Source organism: Oryza brachyantha, chromosome 8 (genome assembly GCF_000231095.2).
Source record: "Oryza brachyantha chromosome 8, ObraRS2, whole genome shotgun sequence".
In the NCBI taxonomy this organism is placed as follows: Eukaryota; Viridiplantae; Streptophyta; class Magnoliopsida; order Poales; family Poaceae; genus Oryza; species Oryza brachyantha.
The window spans coordinates 8014665-8033082 of NC_023170.2; the positions used below are offsets into that span (position 1 = coordinate 8014665).

At 40.0% G+C, this 18418-nt stretch overlaps 1 protein-coding gene across 3 annotated transcripts; it reads left to right on the forward strand.

Annotated features, from left to right (window-relative positions):
• Window positions 1-13676, forward strand: LOC102699704 (urease). Of its 3 annotated transcripts, none has more exons than XM_015840521.2 (19): window positions 1-184; window positions 332-491; window positions 1168-1241; window positions 1797-1842; window positions 1923-2028; window positions 2192-2334; window positions 4136-4246; window positions 4367-4530; window positions 4627-5002; window positions 5071-5179; window positions 5796-5935; window positions 6308-6445; window positions 6523-6614; window positions 7603-7732; window positions 7799-7957; window positions 11282-11401; window positions 12239-12373; window positions 12970-13041; window positions 13253-13676. In XM_015840521.2, exons 2-19 carry the CDS (start codon window positions 366-368, stop codon window positions 13472-13474), a joined length of 2463 nt encoding a protein of 820 aa, XP_015696007.1. In that variant the 5' UTR covers window positions 1-184; window positions 332-365; the 3' UTR covers window positions 13475-13676. The 3 variants fall into 3 exon arrangements, with proteins under 3 accessions (XP_015696007.1, XP_006659304.1, XP_015696006.1); XM_006659241.2 differs by having other exon boundaries at window positions 2-184; window positions 11282-11464; XM_015840520.1 differs by having other exon boundaries at window positions 2-184; window positions 341-491; window positions 11282-11464.
• Window positions 13677-18418: the final 4742 nt, after the last annotated feature.

The following is an 18418-nucleotide window of genomic DNA, read 5'->3' on the forward strand; positions in this document are numbered from 1 at the left end:
TCGAATGCAGCCGAAATGTAATGTAAGCAAACTAACTGTTCCCAATCGGCCCACCAATCCAGTGGCGGCGACTTCCCCAATCAGCCCACCAATCCGGTGGCGGCGGCTTTCTTCTTCCGATCTCCCCTTTCATTATTTCCCTTTCTCGGCGAGAATTCGCAATAACCCACCATCAACGGCACAGGTAACCTACCAATTTCACCTTCTCCTTCCATCCTCCCTGTAACGAGAGATCAATCCTCTCCCCACCAGGGTGACCGAGTTCTTCTTCGGCTTTTCTGTTTCCTAATCTGGTTGCGGCGAATTTTGATCTCGTTGGGTGTGGTGCTAGAGTTGGTAGATAGGTAGGAGGGGGCGCGGCAAGGATGAAGCTGCTGCCGAGGGAGGCGGAGAAGCTGGCTCTGCACAATGTCGGGTTCTTGGCGCAGAAGCGCCTCGCACGGGGGCTCCGCCTCAACTACACGGAGGCCGTCGCGCTCATCGCCACTCAGGTATGTGATGTGACGCTGCTCTCGTCCCCATGCGACTGCGCTTGTGTTCCTAAAGCTTGCCCGAGACAGGAGGATGAAGACTGGAGAGTACCGTGTGTATGCCTATTCTGATGGCAAGAGAGACATATTGGCGCTCTGCAGAATTTGTTCTTAACGCGTTGCTTCTCTGTGTCATCTATGTACTCTGATGGAATTAGCAGATGATTTATAGTTCCCCCGAAAGCAATAAAAAGAAAATTTTCCTTTTTGCAATATATGTGTCTTACTTTTACAAGGCTATTGCTCTGGTTTACGACCTTTCTGTTGCTATTTCTGTTTTGAGGAAAATGCTAACTCCTTTTTGTCCCCAGTGATAAGTATTACATCTATTGATTTTTGTAGGGCATATTTAACTTGAAGATAGTGTTTCATATTAAACTTTAACCATTGATTTCTATAAGATGTATTCTTAGCACTTACAAAACTAACATGCCATATCATAAAATTAAAAATACATGTACCTTGACTAATTATTAGCCTAGATCTAAAAAAGTTTGACCATCTGAAATTTATTAAAAAAACATCAACGGAAGGTGCATTGTTATTTTTCTGGGCGTGAAGAACACTTTGTACATTATGTTTATTACCAATTTCAAATACAATGATAGAATTAAGCATTCTCTGCTTCTGGACACAGATTCTTGAGTTTGTTCGTGATGGAGACAAAACTGTAACAGACTTGATGGACTTAGGAAAACATCTTCTGGGAAGGTTTGTTTCTATACTGAGTTAATAACTAACTGATCTTTGACCTCCCAATAAAAAGAAATCAGTTTCCTGCACCATGCTTATCCCACAAGCAATACAGTTTTGGAGTTGTCTAGCTCAGATGAGAAAAAGGCTATGCTGGAAAGCTGGATTCAGCGATTTGAACTTTTATCACAATCATTTGAAAAAATATTTTAATGGCTGTAATAATTGAACTATGGCTGACTTAGCAATGATACACTAGTTTATTATGAACACAACATAATGACAACAAGCTGTTTAATCAATTATCATTAAAGAATAGGCAGAACTAGAAGAATTCTTTTTTTTTTTTGCAATGAAAGGCACATGCTATATGAAACTTTGGGACTGCCTGCTAAGTTCCAGTTTTAATCTGAGCTTGCTTGCATTTTTCTTGTAACATGAAAAAAAATAGGATCCTCATTGGTTTGTTAACTTATTCACTTCCAGTAAAATTTAATTGGATGTCTCCCTTTGAAATTACGACAAGTAAAAGAATGAGGCATTGATTTAGTTCTACTTTTCATTGTCTATCAGGAGGCAGGTTCTTCCAGCTGTTCCACACCTTTTAGAAACTGTACAGGTTGTTTCTTTGCTCACACAGTCACACTATAATATGCTCACTTTCATCCATTCCTATACCTCATACTACATTTTTTCTAGGTTGAAGGAACATTTATGGATGGAACAAAACTAATTACTGTACATGATCCTATTTCTTCTGATGATGGAAATTTGGAGCTAGCACTGCTTGGTTCTTTTCTCCCAGGTTGTCAATTCTGATGAACATACTTGTTTCACTTACAAAAGGCTTTGTTTCTCATACTTTCAAAATAACGAATTTATGAAATTGTGATCTTCCTGTTCAACAAACTCTTCTGAAGTAGCCAAGAAAAGTTAGTAATAAGTTAAAATGATAACATCATTTGCAGTACCTTCACTTGAAAAGTTCTCTTGTGTTGTTGTGGACGACTTTCCTGGTGAAGTACATTTTAGCTCTGGTCGGATAGTTCTCAACCTTCACCGCAGGGCTTTAACTCTGAAGGTTGTTAACAAAGCAGACAGACCTATTCAGGTGAGTGTCTGTGGATGTTTTTTTGGTCATAGTTCAAATCTATAAAATTCTTCCTTTTTATGTTGACTTCATCAAAAAGGAACTATTTTTATAGGATAATATTTGTTTAATTGAATTTTCAAAGATGGAGCTTACCGCAACTGATTCCCAATTGTGCCCGTGTTGCAATTTCGTGGGTTTTGTTTATTTAACAAAATCTCTAATGAGTATTAGCACTTCATGCACCATATTGCCATGAACTAGCAGACTGTAAGCTTTGTAATATGTTATTACTTGACCGTTGTATGGAAATTCCTACATATTCAGTGCTTAAAGTAGCAAATAACTGTTGCACTATGTAAGTTGAAGTAGGACTGCTCAACCCTCAGGCTTGGCCTGGAAAATTCCACCTAATTGCACAACAAACCGAAGTCTCTGATTTTCTCTTCCCAAAGTAAAAAACATATACCCTGTTTGGCACAGCTCTGGCTCTTTAGATCCAGGTCTATGTTAGATTTGGAGTTTGTAAGTTAAATTAAAGTGGTTTAAATTTTTATATTAGACTCAAAATTATTTATCCTTATGTTATTTATGTAATCATGGATCCAGATCCATGGATTTCTGGAGCTAGGAATACTCAGCTCTAAGAAGCTCAGATCCTGACCTCCTAAACTTACACTCCCATCAAGTTCTCATTACCATAGAGACTCTAGGAAATGAAATGCAGATTATAAAGTGCATGAATGTAGATAGTGGTAGATACAGGAAACAGTGTGTGACAATGTTGTTCCAAGGTATCGGAGACTAGTGATCTCCACTAGTTGTTGGAGCAATCCACATGAGTATACAACTAAACACCTGGACATTGAAGCTAAACAATATTCTTTATCTTTTGCAATCATTTCGCCATCACATATAGCTTTGTGGTTCATGCTTTGCACATGTGCCATGAGAACTAATTTCTTATATACTCAATAATGCTATTAACTCAGATGATCAATTTATCATTAATCATCTCAACCAAGAAATCATAATTTGACTTATTTTCCCAATTAAAATAATTTTGTTATATTTTGAAGTTGGATTCTTGATGCTTCCAGTTGAAATCCTACGCCTGAGCCAGGTCTAGATCAAACATTAGGTGGGGCATAAGTGATCTAGTCAGGTAGTTAGCTGAATGCCAAAAATGCAATTTTCAGTTGCTGCATCGTTTGCTAACATCACCATCAAGGGAGCAAGCTGTCTGCTCTTATTTTAATTATCTAATGTATTCGATCTCCTTCCTTGGGAATGAAGAGTCTTTGCCAGTTTGGAGACTAAAGTTGCATTTTTTGCTCCCTTTCATGGTGAATTTTCTGCTGCTATGATTCAAATTCCCTTTGGATGTGATTTGGATACTAAAAAGTGGTGTTTAGCTAAACAATTCACATAGCTTTTTTTGGCAGATAAGTACCATATTTGTGTTAGTTCATTTACAACTCACTCCTTCCACAAATGATCTACATATTAGCTTTCTTTGCATTTCTAGAAGATATATGTATAACATGTGCCTCTTCGGTTGGTTTTGTTGTTGTAATGAATGGATATCCCCCGTCCTGAACATGCATGCATACAAACTTGATGCATGGTGTTTGTTTTGTTCTTGTATGTACGCAACTTCACCTTAAAATTAGAGATGTGAGGCATGATTCAATGCGACACAATGCATGCAAATTCAGCCCTGGTTTTCGTGCAAATCCAAATATGTTGATCATTTGTGGAAGTAGTAGTATGTTGCTATTATAACTGATGACAGAACTTCCATTTTATGTTTAATCTGCAGATTGGGAGCCATTACCACTTCATAGAGGCCAATCCCTACCTGGTTTTTGATAGACAAAGAGCTTATGGCATGAGACTGAATATACCAGCTGGCACAGCTGTCCGTTTTGAGGTGCTTTCATTTGAATAATCTGATATTTCTTTCATGAAAAGTCCTTGGATCCCTAATTAGTCTCATAAATATTTTGCACATCCTTCTCCATGATCCACAAGAATATGATATCTTTCTCAGCCAGGGGATGCAAAGACGGTTACACTTGTAAGCATTGGTGGTAGTAAAGTGATCAGGGGAGGAAATGGAATTGCTGATGGTGTTGTCAACAAATCTCAGATTAATGAGATAATGGAAAAAATTACTGCAAATGGTTTTGGTCATGAAGATTATCCAGACTCAAGGTTGCTTTCTTTTGACTTTGTTGATGCCAATAAATAAAGTTTAACATGCCATATTTTTTCCAGTCTAGTTATTTACATTTCCAAGTTCTGTTCCAGTGTAGGTATTATTGGTGATGGTACACATGACTACAGTGTTGATCATGAGAAATATGCGAGCATGTATGGACCTACAACTGGTGACAAGATTAGGCTTGGTGACACTGATCTTTTTGCGGAGATTGAAAATGACTTTGCCATCTATGGTGATGAGTGCATATTTGGAGGTGGAAAGGTTCTACGTGACGGAATGGGGCAGTCAGCAGGGTATCCAGCCTCACATTGCCTGGATATAGTTGTAACAAATGCTGTTGTGATTGACTATACAGGAATATACAAAGCTGACATTGGTATACAAGGTGGACTTATTGTTGCTATTGGGAAGGCTGGAAACCCTGATGTCATGGATGGTGTTAATGAGGATATGATTGTGGGGGTAGCTACTTTTTCTTTCATTTGTTTCTCATGATTTACAGGACAAATTTATACCTGCAGCAATTGCAGGTTAATACTGAAGTTATTGCTGCTGAAGGCATGATTGTTACTGCTGGTGGAATTGATTGCCATGTTCACTTCATATGCCCTCAGTTGGCTGAAGAGGCTATTGCAAGTGGTTAGGCTCCTTACTCACATCAGATTAGGTTCAAATAATTACATATGTTTTGATTATCTTGATAATTTCACTGCATACCTAAAGAGGGTGCTGACATTGTTGCCAACCATTTTACACAGATCTTTCATTCTGGATAATCAATTAATTGTTGAAAAATTCTTAAATACATATAGTCACCTTTGTTCGATCTGTTTCCAAATGAATGTTTGCAAGGACATCTTTCTTTTTCAATTTCATTCTGAAGTTTGATGAATCCAGATGTTTTGTGGAAAGGATAGTGCAATCCCCCAGATTTCACAATCTCTTATCAAAGCACTCCTTGTTGTCTTCTTTCCGTGAGAAAGTACCTCTTGTTTGTGTGAAATTGTTTTAGAAAAGGGAGCAAAATTTATGCACTAGTGTTGTACCTAGGGGTTGTTTGAACCTTGTTCTAAAAAACCTAGGGTTTTATTGATTTATTTTATTTTATTTTTGCAAAAGGTGGGATCTTGTTAAATTAACTCCTTTTCATATATTTTACATACTCTAAAAAATGGATCCTGTTTCTTGTGTACCATTTAATTTGGATTAATTGGTGATTGTTGAAGTATTTTGCTGTTCCCTCACTTATTTATAGGCATCACAACATTGGTGGGAGGTGGAACTGGACCAGCACATGGAACTTGTGCCACAACTTGCACCCCTGCACCATCTCACATGAAACTAATGCTGCAGTCCACCGATGAATTACCAATCAATATGGGATTCACAGGCAAGGTATAATGTACAGAGTATATCTTGACTCATTATCATCAATTACTGGAGAGTTCAATATTTCTGTCCTAAAATCATCTGCAGGTTTAGACCAGGTATATTCGTTGTGAAATGTTAAATGTGTAAACAATATCATGACTGGTGCACAGGCTAAGAACACATGCTTTTGGCACCTCCTACAAGTTATCTTGTGATATATAGTAGAAAACAATGATATCTTTTATCCAATTATCGTGTAATTGAGAAGATAAAAAATATGGTTTTGAAGAGGCTGGCAGTCTGAATCTTGTACAACTTCCAATTTCATAGTATACCCTGATATTGGCCTTATACTGGAAAGCAATTCTTTTTTTTTAATCATGTGAAACTGTGCAGGGAAATACTGCAAAACCTGATGGATTGGCTGAAATCATTGAGGCAGGAGCAATGGGCTTGAAGTTGCATGAAGATTGGGGAAGCACTCCATCTGCCATAGATAACTGTTTATCTGTTGCAGAAGCTTTTGATATCCAGGTAAAATATCTTATAATATTGTCTTGTCATGCAATAATCATGTCCCCTAAGTAGCGATTATCATCTAATTTGGACAGGTCAATATCCACACAGATACCTTAAACGAGTCAGGCTGTGTGGAGCATACAATTGCCGCATTTAAAGACAGGACAATACATACATATCATAGGTATCTGCAGTACTTTTACTTGCAAAATCTTATCTACTGTAATTTATTGCTAAAGGAAAATTTTCATTTTGCACATAAGGGAGAGCTATTTGCCTTTTTGAAAAGTCCAACTCATCCATGTACTGATTGCTTGTTTACTTTCTTTCACCATTTACTAAAACTGCTGTTACCACGCATTTTAAGTGGGGATGGAATGATTCTGTTTCTCCTCTCTTAATCTTGGCTTCATAACCCTATTTAACCTTTGTGCACACTCAAAACGTGCCTTGAAGTTTGAATGTTTGAAATGGAATTTTCGTTAGTTGTTGTGAAACCAATGAGTATGGCAAAGTTTAATATGTTTACTGTTTAGGGTGGATGCTATCACTTATAGTTGCCACAAAGAACTTTCATAGGAATCTAATTGTGTATACCAGTGCGCGGTGACTGTGAACTCTCTAGGCTACAGGAAGAAAAATCAAAGTGTTAAAAACACTGTCCAAAAATAGTGAATATTTTCTGATGATAAATATATTTACACAAATATTCTCTTTTTTGTGTTATATAAATGTTATGCGCTCCGGTCAGGGAACGTAGGTGATACGAGTGGAACACCGGCAGCCGAGGCAGCCTCCTTGCCGTGCGTCCTGTGATGACAGAGAGAAGAAGAACGTAGATGAGGGGGCAGAGAAGAATAGATGAGATAGTACATGACTTCTTAATTAATCCAAATATCCTGGGCCCTTAAATAGGCTTACACCTAACTGAAATCTGCTAATAACTAGGAGATAAGAAAAGAACCAACAAACTGAAATAAAGAGATAAACTAAGGACAGAACAGGCGCTATTAACCATCAGCCAACACCGGCTGGGCTGACTGTCTGTTGCGGCGACGAAGCGTATACACAATTCCGACCCTAACAATAAACCCTTGCATTATTATATTGCGGACATTAATATCATACTGTAAATGGGAGTGACAAGTTATAATTGACTGTCTTATAAACAGTGAAGGAGCAGGTGGTGGTCATGCTCCAGACATTATCAAAGTATGTGGAGTGAAAAATGTGCTACCCTCTTCAACAAATCCAACTCGGCCATTTACTTCGAACACTGTGGATGAGCACCTTGATATGCTGGTAAACATCTATTTCCAATGCTTATTTCTTAAAATATAATTGTAACCTGTGATTGCTCCATTCCAGATGGTTTGCCATCACCTTGATAGGAATATCCCGGAAGATGTAGCATTTGCCGAGTCTAGAATTCGAGCTGAAACAATTGGTGCTGAAGACATCTTGCATGACATGGGAGCAATTAGTATCATATCATCTGATTCACAGGCTATGGGGCGCATTGGAGAGGTCTGTTTACATTCTTATCCTTATTTTCTATTTCATGGTGAAAATTATGCCATATATATTTATGTTTCTTGCACTTTTGTTGAAAGATTATTATTACCACCATTTTGAGTAGTTAACAGCTCAATTCTGTGTCATGCATTATGAATAGTACAGAAGTTTAATATGTGTGGATAGTTGTAATATTTGATCTACTTGTATAGAATATTAGATACATCTTAGGTATTTATCGCAGATCCAAAAATTTCTAGAAATGGAAACATAAGCTTTTTCTTTGTTTTGACTTGAATAAAATAGTTCGCATAAGCTCATGTAATTGTTTGAATTTGTCCATTTTTTAAGTTCATTATAGCCACCATATTGGCTAACGATACATCATGTAAACCAGATGGTACATGTCACTATGTCAGGCCATAAGCGCACAAGTACTGTAACACTATTATTAAACAATGCCTTGTAACTTTGTATTATGAACACCCACTACTATAGAACCGGTTATCTATGATGGGCTTAAATCCTTATTTGTGACGGACAATGGTCTGGTCAGTGATAAGTGGTCACCAAAGTCCATCACCGATGAATATCATCTTTAACGGGCCAAAAGTAAAACCCGTCACCAATATGCTCATAGTCCGTCACAGATGATTCATCTTTGACGGGCTAAAATTATAGCCCATCACGGATGAGTCATTTGTGACGAGCCATGAGATACGGCCCGTCACGGATGACTCATCCGTGACGGGCACTTATTACGGACCTTCACGAATAGTGAAATACACAACAAAAAAATAATTTGATTTATTTTGTGGCCTCACAATGTTGCTCGCTATGCCCTCAAAAAGATGAATGAAGCAATATATATATTCTTAGAACCCCCTACATATATATCCATCCATACATTATTTTAATTTCAACACTAAAATAAAAACTATAGCCGGTAGAAATTTTTCTGATCAGTAGTGCACTAAAATAAAAACTACAACCAAGTAATTAGTAGTGTACTAAAACTATATTCAATTAGAAGTACACTAAAATAATTTCTACTCCAAGCCGCCGTCGGATCCCCCACTCCCGCCATCGGTCGCCCCCGCTTCCACCACCCACTCCCGCCTATAGATCCGGGCAGGACGGGGCCCGCGTTGCCGCCCACTCGTCGTCATTGTCGGGGTCAGCGCCACCGCCACCACCTGTGTCGTGATCGTCACCAACTCGTCGTTGTCGCCGCCTGTCGCCGCCCATCGTCGGGGTCGGGCCACCACGGAGGTGGCAGCCTGAGTGACGGGGGCGACATACCGACCGCCACGCACACGTTGCCAACTCGAGCTCGGCGCCTAGAGAGGAAGATAGAGGGATCGGAGAGAAAGGGTGAGAGATGAAGAGAACGAGTGAGAAGGGAAATATATCAGGGGAAGGAGGGGGAAAGATAAAAATTTTGAAGTGGTGAGGAGGGAAAATTTTCGTTAGAAGTCTTTCATGTCATCTTTGACGGGCCATAATTATAGCCCGTCACGGATATGACTCATCCGTGACGGACTTTTATTTTGGCCCTTCATGGATGAGTGTCATCGGTGACTGGCGCTGATTTTGGCCCTTCATGGATAAGTCGTGTCGGGCATAAATTTTGGCCCGACAGATGATATGTCATCGGTGACGAACCAAACTAAATAGAGCCATCTACAACGGGGCTTATTTTGGTCCGTCACAGATGAGTTTGGGTGTGACGAGCTGTTAGGTTCCGTCACGAATGACCCGTCAAATTTGCTAGGTTCTGTAGTAGTGACCGTTGAAATGGAGATATGTACACTTTGAGCCCTGTTAGGGGAGACGGTGCACAACAGGGAGGAGAGCAAGCAGGAGAGCATTGATCAGGGACAGAAAGTAGGAAATAAAAATATACTAACAAGAATAACAAACAGGGCAAAAATACTGAAAATAGATCTGGGGCTTATCACTAGCTAGCTGTAGGGGCCTTCTTACACCTTTGGTAACATGTCTATATAGCCAGTTCATAGCACCTTCTCAGCATAGTATGGACCATGAATTACTTAGCATATTCACCGGAAAACAGTATTAGCTTATTTTAGATGGTTCACTACTGTCAGCTCAAACTAAAGAAAACTAAAGATGACATTTGAGACCTGCTAGTTTGTAGGTATCTTGTCTCCAAACATCGTTGGGTCTTGCTTTGTCACCCTTGGTACTTCTAAAAGTTTAAAAGAACGACAGGAGCGGGTGCTATTAGAGAACAATTAGCAGATTTGGATTTGCGAATTATTTTAGAGAATTCCTCGGTCGAATGGAAGGAGTTAGAAGACGAGGGGTATAGTGGAGATGAATGGGAAGATAGAAAAAGACGAATAAGAAAAGTTTTTTTGATTAGACGCATGCAATTGGCGAAACATTTTATTCAAACAAATGTAGAACCAGAATGGATGGTTTTGTGCTTATTACCAGTTCTTCCTCCCGAATTAAGACCCATTGTTTATAGATCTGGGGATAAAGTAGTGACTTCGGATATTAATGAACTTTATAAGAGAGTTATCCGTCGGAACAACAATCTTACCTATCTATTAAAAAGAAGTGAATTAGCGCCAGCAGATTTAGTAATGTGCCAGGAAAAATTGGTACAAGAAGCCGTGGATACACTCCTTGATAGTGGGTCCCGCGGGCAACCAACGAGGGATAGTCACAATAAAGTATACAAATCACTTTCAGATGTAATTGAAGGTAAAGAGGGGAGGTTTCGCGAGACTCTGCTTGGGAAACGGGTCGATTACTCGGGGCGTTCTGTCATTGTTGTGGGTCCTTCACTTTCATTACATCAATGCGGGTTACCTCTAGAGATAGCAATAAAGCTTTTTCAGCTATTTGTAATTCGCGATTTAATCACGAAACGCGCTACTTCTAATGTTAGGCAGGTTTAATATTTTTAATAACATTTATTCAACTTTCTAGAAGGCATGCAAAATAGGATAGTTGTTTTGAGAGTTTTGATTTTATCGCTCTTGATTGAGGGCCTTGGCCGTGTTTGGCAGACCCTGTAAGATAACTTATCCTCCTCGTGTTTCGCGCGCACGCTTCCTGAACTGCTAAACAGTGTATTTTTTGCAAAAAAATTCTATAAGGAAGTTGTTTTAAAAAATCATATTAATCTATTTTATATTTTTTAATAATTAATAATTAATTAATCATGTACTAATCTATTGCTACGTTTCCTCACCGGGGTAAGTTAACTTACCACCCCATAAAAGAACGCGGCCCTTGAGGCATTAGCTTCACTAATTAGTGTGTTTCAATCCTACATTGTTCTGGGACATAATTTTTCAGGTGATTACTCGGACATGGCAAACTGCAAATAAGATGAAGAGACAGAGAGGTAGATTACCTGTGTCCAGTTCCTCCGATGTTGAAGAGGACAATGACAATTTCCGGATAAGAAGATACATAGCTAAGTACACGATAAATCCTGCTATAGTGAACGGCTTTTCTGAATTTGTTGGCTCTGTTGAGGTATGCTTCTTGTGATGACAGATATTTGCTTCCTACCACTAGTTGATGTATGGCATACTTGAATGTTACTGCAAATATTAAAGTATTTTGTTTCATGTAGTATAACAGAGTGTCTGTTCTGTTTAAGAATTTTGATTTAATTTGAAGTTGACAAAGTGTGATTCTGTCTTATTTTTTTTAATGTGCTTGATGCAAAATCCCTGCAATGTAAGGAATTCATATAGTTCTACTAACCCCTTTTCAGTCATATGTATTAATCTCAACAGTCAAAGCATCGCCGTTTATATTGAGATGGTCTACATCGATGCCATTTAGTATGTGTTTCATTATGGGGTAAGGTAAAAGCCATTTAGTATGGTCATGTAGTGCAGCGTGGAGTCTTGTTTATCTTGAACTCCTGCATCCTAAAATGATGCTGCTAGATATTCTTGAATGGTGGCAGCCGTAGGAAATTCATCCAACACAACTAATGTAGCTAGCTAAATAAAAGAGAAAAATCTGCTGGAATGAGGGAACTGTTCACCCATCACGGTACCACTGGTATTTCTGCTTGACAGGTTACAACCATGGTTACAATCTATCATGATGCTTTTGTTTCTACAATTCAATAAATATGACTTGTAGTTATTTATATCCCTTGCAGATCCATCAACAGTATTAATTGACTATACATTCTTTTTATTGGAGTATCTCAACTCAAGCGCCAAAACTTGCTAACTGACCGTACTTCTGTTTATTTTTTTCTGTTCATAACATTTTTTGTACTTTTGACAGGTGGGAAAATTAGCTGATCTTGTTATCTGGAAACCTTCTTTCTTTGGAGCGAAACCAGAAATGGTTATAAAGGGTGGTGCTATTGCATGGGCTAATATGGGTGATCCAAATGCTAGCATTCCAACACCTGAACCTGTATGAAACTTTGACTCAGATATCTGTTTGTAGGAATAGAGAAACAGTTATTCTACTTCTGTTAGCATCTGTTTGGTCTATAGCTATAATGTCATAAAGTTGAACCGATAATGAAATTTGAAGCAGCATATCTTTTGGTATACAAGAGATATCTTACTAATTCTTGGTTTCAATCTTTTACACACTCTGAGTTTAGCAAAGTAGTTTACCCACCCATACGTCTTTGCATCATGATACTGTTGCCTTCTGTGTTCGTTTTTTTATACTGGTTTGGCACTCTTTTTTCATTAAATTATTCAGAACCTAGTTGTATGTGTTTTGACAGCTCACAGGAGTATTAATTCTGGTCTAGAACTTGTATAATCTACTGCCTTGCATTCTCACATTAAATCTCAAGTGATAGTACTTTGTACCTGCTTTGCAAAACTGTGTGGGTCCATATAAAATGTAAACTACACATGGATATAAGCAGAAACCATTACTAGCAGATAGCGTCTCACGCACCTTGTCTAGTGTTTTTCCTTGTTTTTTGCATAATTAGGAGTTGATGAAAATCTTATAATTCATAATTATTTTTTTATCTGTTCATGATGCAGGTTATGATGCGACCTATGTTTGGTGCATTTGGAAAGGCTGGAAGTTCTAACTCTATTGCATTTGTGAGCAAGGTTAGTTGACCTTTTGTCTGTTCTACAGGAAAATAGATGAACAGGAACGAAAGAAGCAAAGAAGTATAAGACGCAAAAAGATACACAATGTTGCACTAACATGCTGGTGGAATTTTTTATACCGAAAAATGAGAAAATCAAAACTTTTATTCATGCCATAACGTACAGTTTGGTACATCTACTGATTGCTCCGTTCGAAAATTAATGACAGGCTGCTAAAGAAGGTGGCGTCGCAGTCCAGTATAAGCTGGGAAAGAGGGTGGAAGCTGTAGGTGGCGTTCGTGGTTTGACAAAGTTGAACATGAAGCTTAACGACGCACTTCCTAAAATTGATGTCGATCCTGAAACCTACACGGTTACTGCTGATGGAGAGGTTTTGAGATGTCAACCAGCGCCCACAATACCACTGTCTCGAAATTACTTCCTCTTTTAGAAAACTTCATTGCACCGGCTTTCTTAATTAGGCTGATACATGCATTTGATATTTCCTAGTAACCTTTTTGTCAAATAAATAAATTATATGACTTGTGAACTTCAAGATTCTGATAGGAATTCCCTTCACGGGTTCAGCAAGAGGCCAATTTTTGGCAATAAATACTTTTCTTCTTTAGTAGCAACATGTTTATATGTTACAACAGGTCTATAAAAGAACAACGCTATGATGGCCAGGCCACGTAGGGATATAGGTAGGCTACAATAGCATAAACGGAATTAAATCGCAAACCATACAAGTAGAAGATTATAGCGTTTAGCAGTGCCTAAACGATCCATTACACATGTTGAGAACCATGATAATCTCAAATCAAAGAATTAGACATTAACACTTACTGAGAACACTGCTGGCACATCATATATAGCTTTCGCAGTGTCTCATATTAGATCTATCTAACATCATGTTCTTCAACATGTATCCATATGATCGATTCAGCATCTTCATACCATGATCCATGAAATATGATCATCAATCAATATATGTGCTGATCATCTAATCATAATTGTTCCATATGTGATATTTAATTAGGAAATCTTTGATGAAATAGTAACTTACAACATAAAAAGTCTCATAAACAAATTACATATTCATTAATCAATAACAAGTTATCTATGTCAAAAAACAATGCATGATAGATATTGTGTGGGATACATGTACTAGGGGTCCATTTAGTAGGGCTCTGAACTCTAGATCCTAGTTTCGAACTCTAACTCTAGTAAGAGTTGCTCCTATGGGAGTTGTAGAGCAGATCAAAACTGTTTGGCTAGCTTAGTCTGCTCTAGAACTCCTAAAAGAGAGGATATGGAGTAGATTGACAATAATATCCTTATGGATTATATGTAGCTATCATTAAGCCATCATTTAATTATGTTTCCTTTTCATGTAATTAAATACCGATTATTTTTCTTTTGAATTTGAATAACACAACTATATGGTTACAAAATACTATATGACAGTTAACACAATATAAATGTTTAGTAATAATATATAGTAGCATTGTCATAAAAATAAATGAAAATGAGCACAAAATAACATGCTAGGGTATAAATCTATTATGATGCGAGCACTGGCACCAAGTCCTACGTGGGTCATCGCCACTACGAACCGCCCTGCAATTTACGTACGGAGGGAGATGGAGAGAATAAATTAGAGTACATGAGTGGCACATTCGAGTAATTTCTATAAAATAATAAAGGGTAGTGGGTCTTTTGGCATGCAGTGGAGCTATGGAGCAGCAAAAATCCAGCTCCACCCCTATAGTTCATTTTAGAATCTGTATCGTTTAGCACAACTCTGGCTCTAGGTAAGTTGGTGTTAGAAGCTGAAGCTGTGCCGAAAGGGCCCTAGGGGTATCCGTAGACTATCCATGTACATATAGTACAGGGGTAGCAAATAGAAGGCGATTATATATGTAACAGATCGGTCATGAGTTTGGTAATGTCCAGATTGTATGTCGCATACGCTAGGCCTAGCCGTATCTATAGGATAGATTCTAGTCTTATTAGATTAGGACTCTACCATATCTGTACACCCTATCTCTCACTATATAAGGAGGTACAGGGCACCCCTAAGAGGATATGCGATCTCAAATATTCATACATCGTACAATACAATCCTAAGAAGGGCTAGGGTATTATTTCGTTAGCCGAGAGCTTGAACTTGGGTAAACCTTTGAGTTCATCCTAACCATCGATTTCCATGCATTTTAGATACCCTATAGAATATTGCCAATACTAGATCATCGACATGCAGTTAGCGTGTCTAGTAGGGGGCGTGCTAAATTTTTCAAGTCCTTTTGACGAGATGGATGGATCCCAAGTCCGAGATCATGAAGAAAAGTTCACCCTAGGACAAACCTTCAAGTTCGGTGGGATCAGGCTTCAAACCAACCACTTTGGTGTGCTCCCCTGGACAGATACAGATTCATTTGACTTCGAAGAAGAAGTCTACCGTTGCGAGCCTAACAAGGCGGCATCAGAACAAACTTAGATCCAATCTAGGTCTCATGGCACGGAGAAGCGATCTCCCAAGTTGGCATTTTTGCCGCTCGAAGTTGAAGACAACGTCGTGCCGGCTACCGGATTCAACATCAACCACAATGCGACGCCGACTGCTCGAGTCGCCCCATCAGAGACTCATAGTAGCATAGGAAGTTTCGTGCCACCAAGAGAGATCTTCACCACCATACAACCGACAACTAGTGACACCGAGAGAAGACATCAAGAAGAACAAGCGGCTAAACTGGCCAAAGAGCGATGACTCAAAGACGAACATCAATAGCGGGAGGAAGAAACCAAACGCCAATGCGCGAGTCAATCTCACGACGAGCTGAGGAACCAGTCGCGCAGGATGCAACGTGATTTGCTCCAAACTCAAGTCGAGGGGCACAACGTCTTAAAGACCCCTCAACAAAACATTCGAGTTTCGACTGGTCTACTCGGCGACATCCTCCAATGACTCCCGAATCCAAATCTTCCCGGTGATCAAAACGATCCACAAGATCAAAGTGATGGTCACCACGTTAGCCATCCAACAATCATTACAACGCAACTCGGGAGCATCTCCACCACGATCGGAGGTGCACTCATCTAGGTCACCTTCCTCTATGTAGCCTTCGACCTCAAGACAACCTTCCACCAACCGGTCGGGCTAGGTATTTCCCATATTGGAGCGTAGGAAAGAGATAGCGGACAAACATCATCGCCTTGACAATGAACAACGCTGATTGGAAGAACAATGCTAGGAGCTTGAGGCCAAGAAGAAGCGGCTTAGTCAAGACAACAATTTTGACCTCCGCAAAGCACGAGAGGAGGGACGCCGTCAAGACCGACAACACGGTAGTCGGGGTCACCGGAGTCACAGCCGGGGAGTCAAAGCATCGGTCACCGGAGAGCTCAAACACAAACCTGGATGACGATGTCCCGACATTTACCAGAAGCCTAAGCAAAGTCACCTGGCCGACTAGGTTCTAACCGACTGGCATCACGAAGTATGACGGTACCTGCGACCCCAAGTCCTGGCTAATAGTCTACACCTTGACTCCAAGGTGATGGTCTACTACTTATCGGTTGCCCTAGACGAGTCGGCTAGACACTGGTTGACGGAGCTGCCCAAACGATCTATTGATTCCTAGGCCGAGCTCCGTAACCGGTTCATTGTCAACTTTCCTGGCATCTACGAGAGGCCACAGACTCTATACGACGTGTACCATGTCCAACAACGCAAAAACGAATTTGTGCGGGCCTACATCAAAAGGTTCTCGGAGGTTCGCAACTCTATCCTGGACATCAACGTGCTCATCGCCGCCTTTCGCAAAGGCGTGAAAGATGAACCATTCATCGTGAAGTTCACAAGGAAGGAGCCGACTACCGTCAAGGATCTCTTCGACTTGGCAAACTCGTATGCAGTGGCAGCAGATGTTGTCTCAGCATCGCGAGGTGACAAACATGAAGACAAATTCCAGCCCTCGAACAAGGGCAAGGAAAAGGAGAAGGAAAATCCAGTGACCAAAACTCAATGACTTCGACAAGGCCATGAACAGCCGGTGCCCCTACGATCCGAAGTCTTCTCACGTGGCCAAGGACTGTTTCATAATACGCAAGTATGTAGAACAACTCGACAAGAACCTATTAGGTTCAGCTGGCTCTAGCAAAGGGAAGCCCGACAAGTGGCTCACCCAAGGTGGTAGGTACCCATTGATATTAGCCCGAGTCGTCAAGAGCATCAAGCTAAAGCGGGTGCTCATCGATGGAAGCGGTGCCCTTAATATCCTCTTCGCAAAGACCCTCGATGACATGACAATAACTAGGTCCGAGTTGTGTCCTAGCAGCGCACCCTTACATGGAGTCATCCCCGAGCTGTCTGCTACACCACTCGGCCAAATCACTCTTCCGGTGACCTTTGGCTCAAAGGATAATTACCGGACGGAGAATGTTAGCTTCGAGGTCACCGACTTCGAAACGACTTACCACACCATTATTGGAAGGCCTGCACTAGTCAAGTTCATAGGGGTTCACACGATGTCATCACCCTATGCAGTGAAGTCAAACAAGTCTTCACGTGCAAAGCCGAGAGCTATGAGATTGTGTAATCAACTAAGGAGAAGATCGGTCGGGAGCAGATTCGCTAAGAGTTGCCCCATCAATTGGAGGAAGATGAAGTGCCATCCAAAAAGATGGCCGAAATCTCCACCAACGACAAGAAGCAGATCTCCCAAGACCCGGCCGACCCCTCCAAGTTTACATTCATAGGGACACAATTAGGTCCTAAATAGGAACTCAGGTTCCTTACTTTCCTACAAAGTAATAAAGATGTATTTGCATGGAATGTTAGACCAAACTCTTTGAATGTTAGACCCGACGCTGAACCAATGAAGCAATCGCTGTGATGCTTTGCACAAGACAGAAAAGATGCGATCAAGGAAAAGCTAACTAAGCTACTCGTGGCATGCTTCATAAAGGAAGTCAAATATCCCGACTGGCTGGCCAACCCGGTCCTCGTCAAGAAAAAGAACAACAAGTGGCAGATGTGCGTAGATTACATGGATCTAAACAAGGCATGCCCCAAGGATCTATTTGGTCCAAGTGGACTCAACAGCAAACTGCGAGCTACTCAACTTCCTGGATTGCTACTTGGGCTATCATCAAGTTAATTTGAGGGTTGGAGACTAGATGAAGACTATCACACCATTCAGGGCATACTTCTACATCACCATGCCATTTGGTCTAAAAAATATTGGAACAACCTATTAAAGAACGTTCTAGGGTTGTGTCCACAATCAGATCGGGCGCAACATGGAGGCATATGTCAACGACGTGGTGGAGAAGTCAAAGAAGAAGGAAGACCTCATCATCGATTTGCAGGAAACCTTCAAAAACCTTCAAC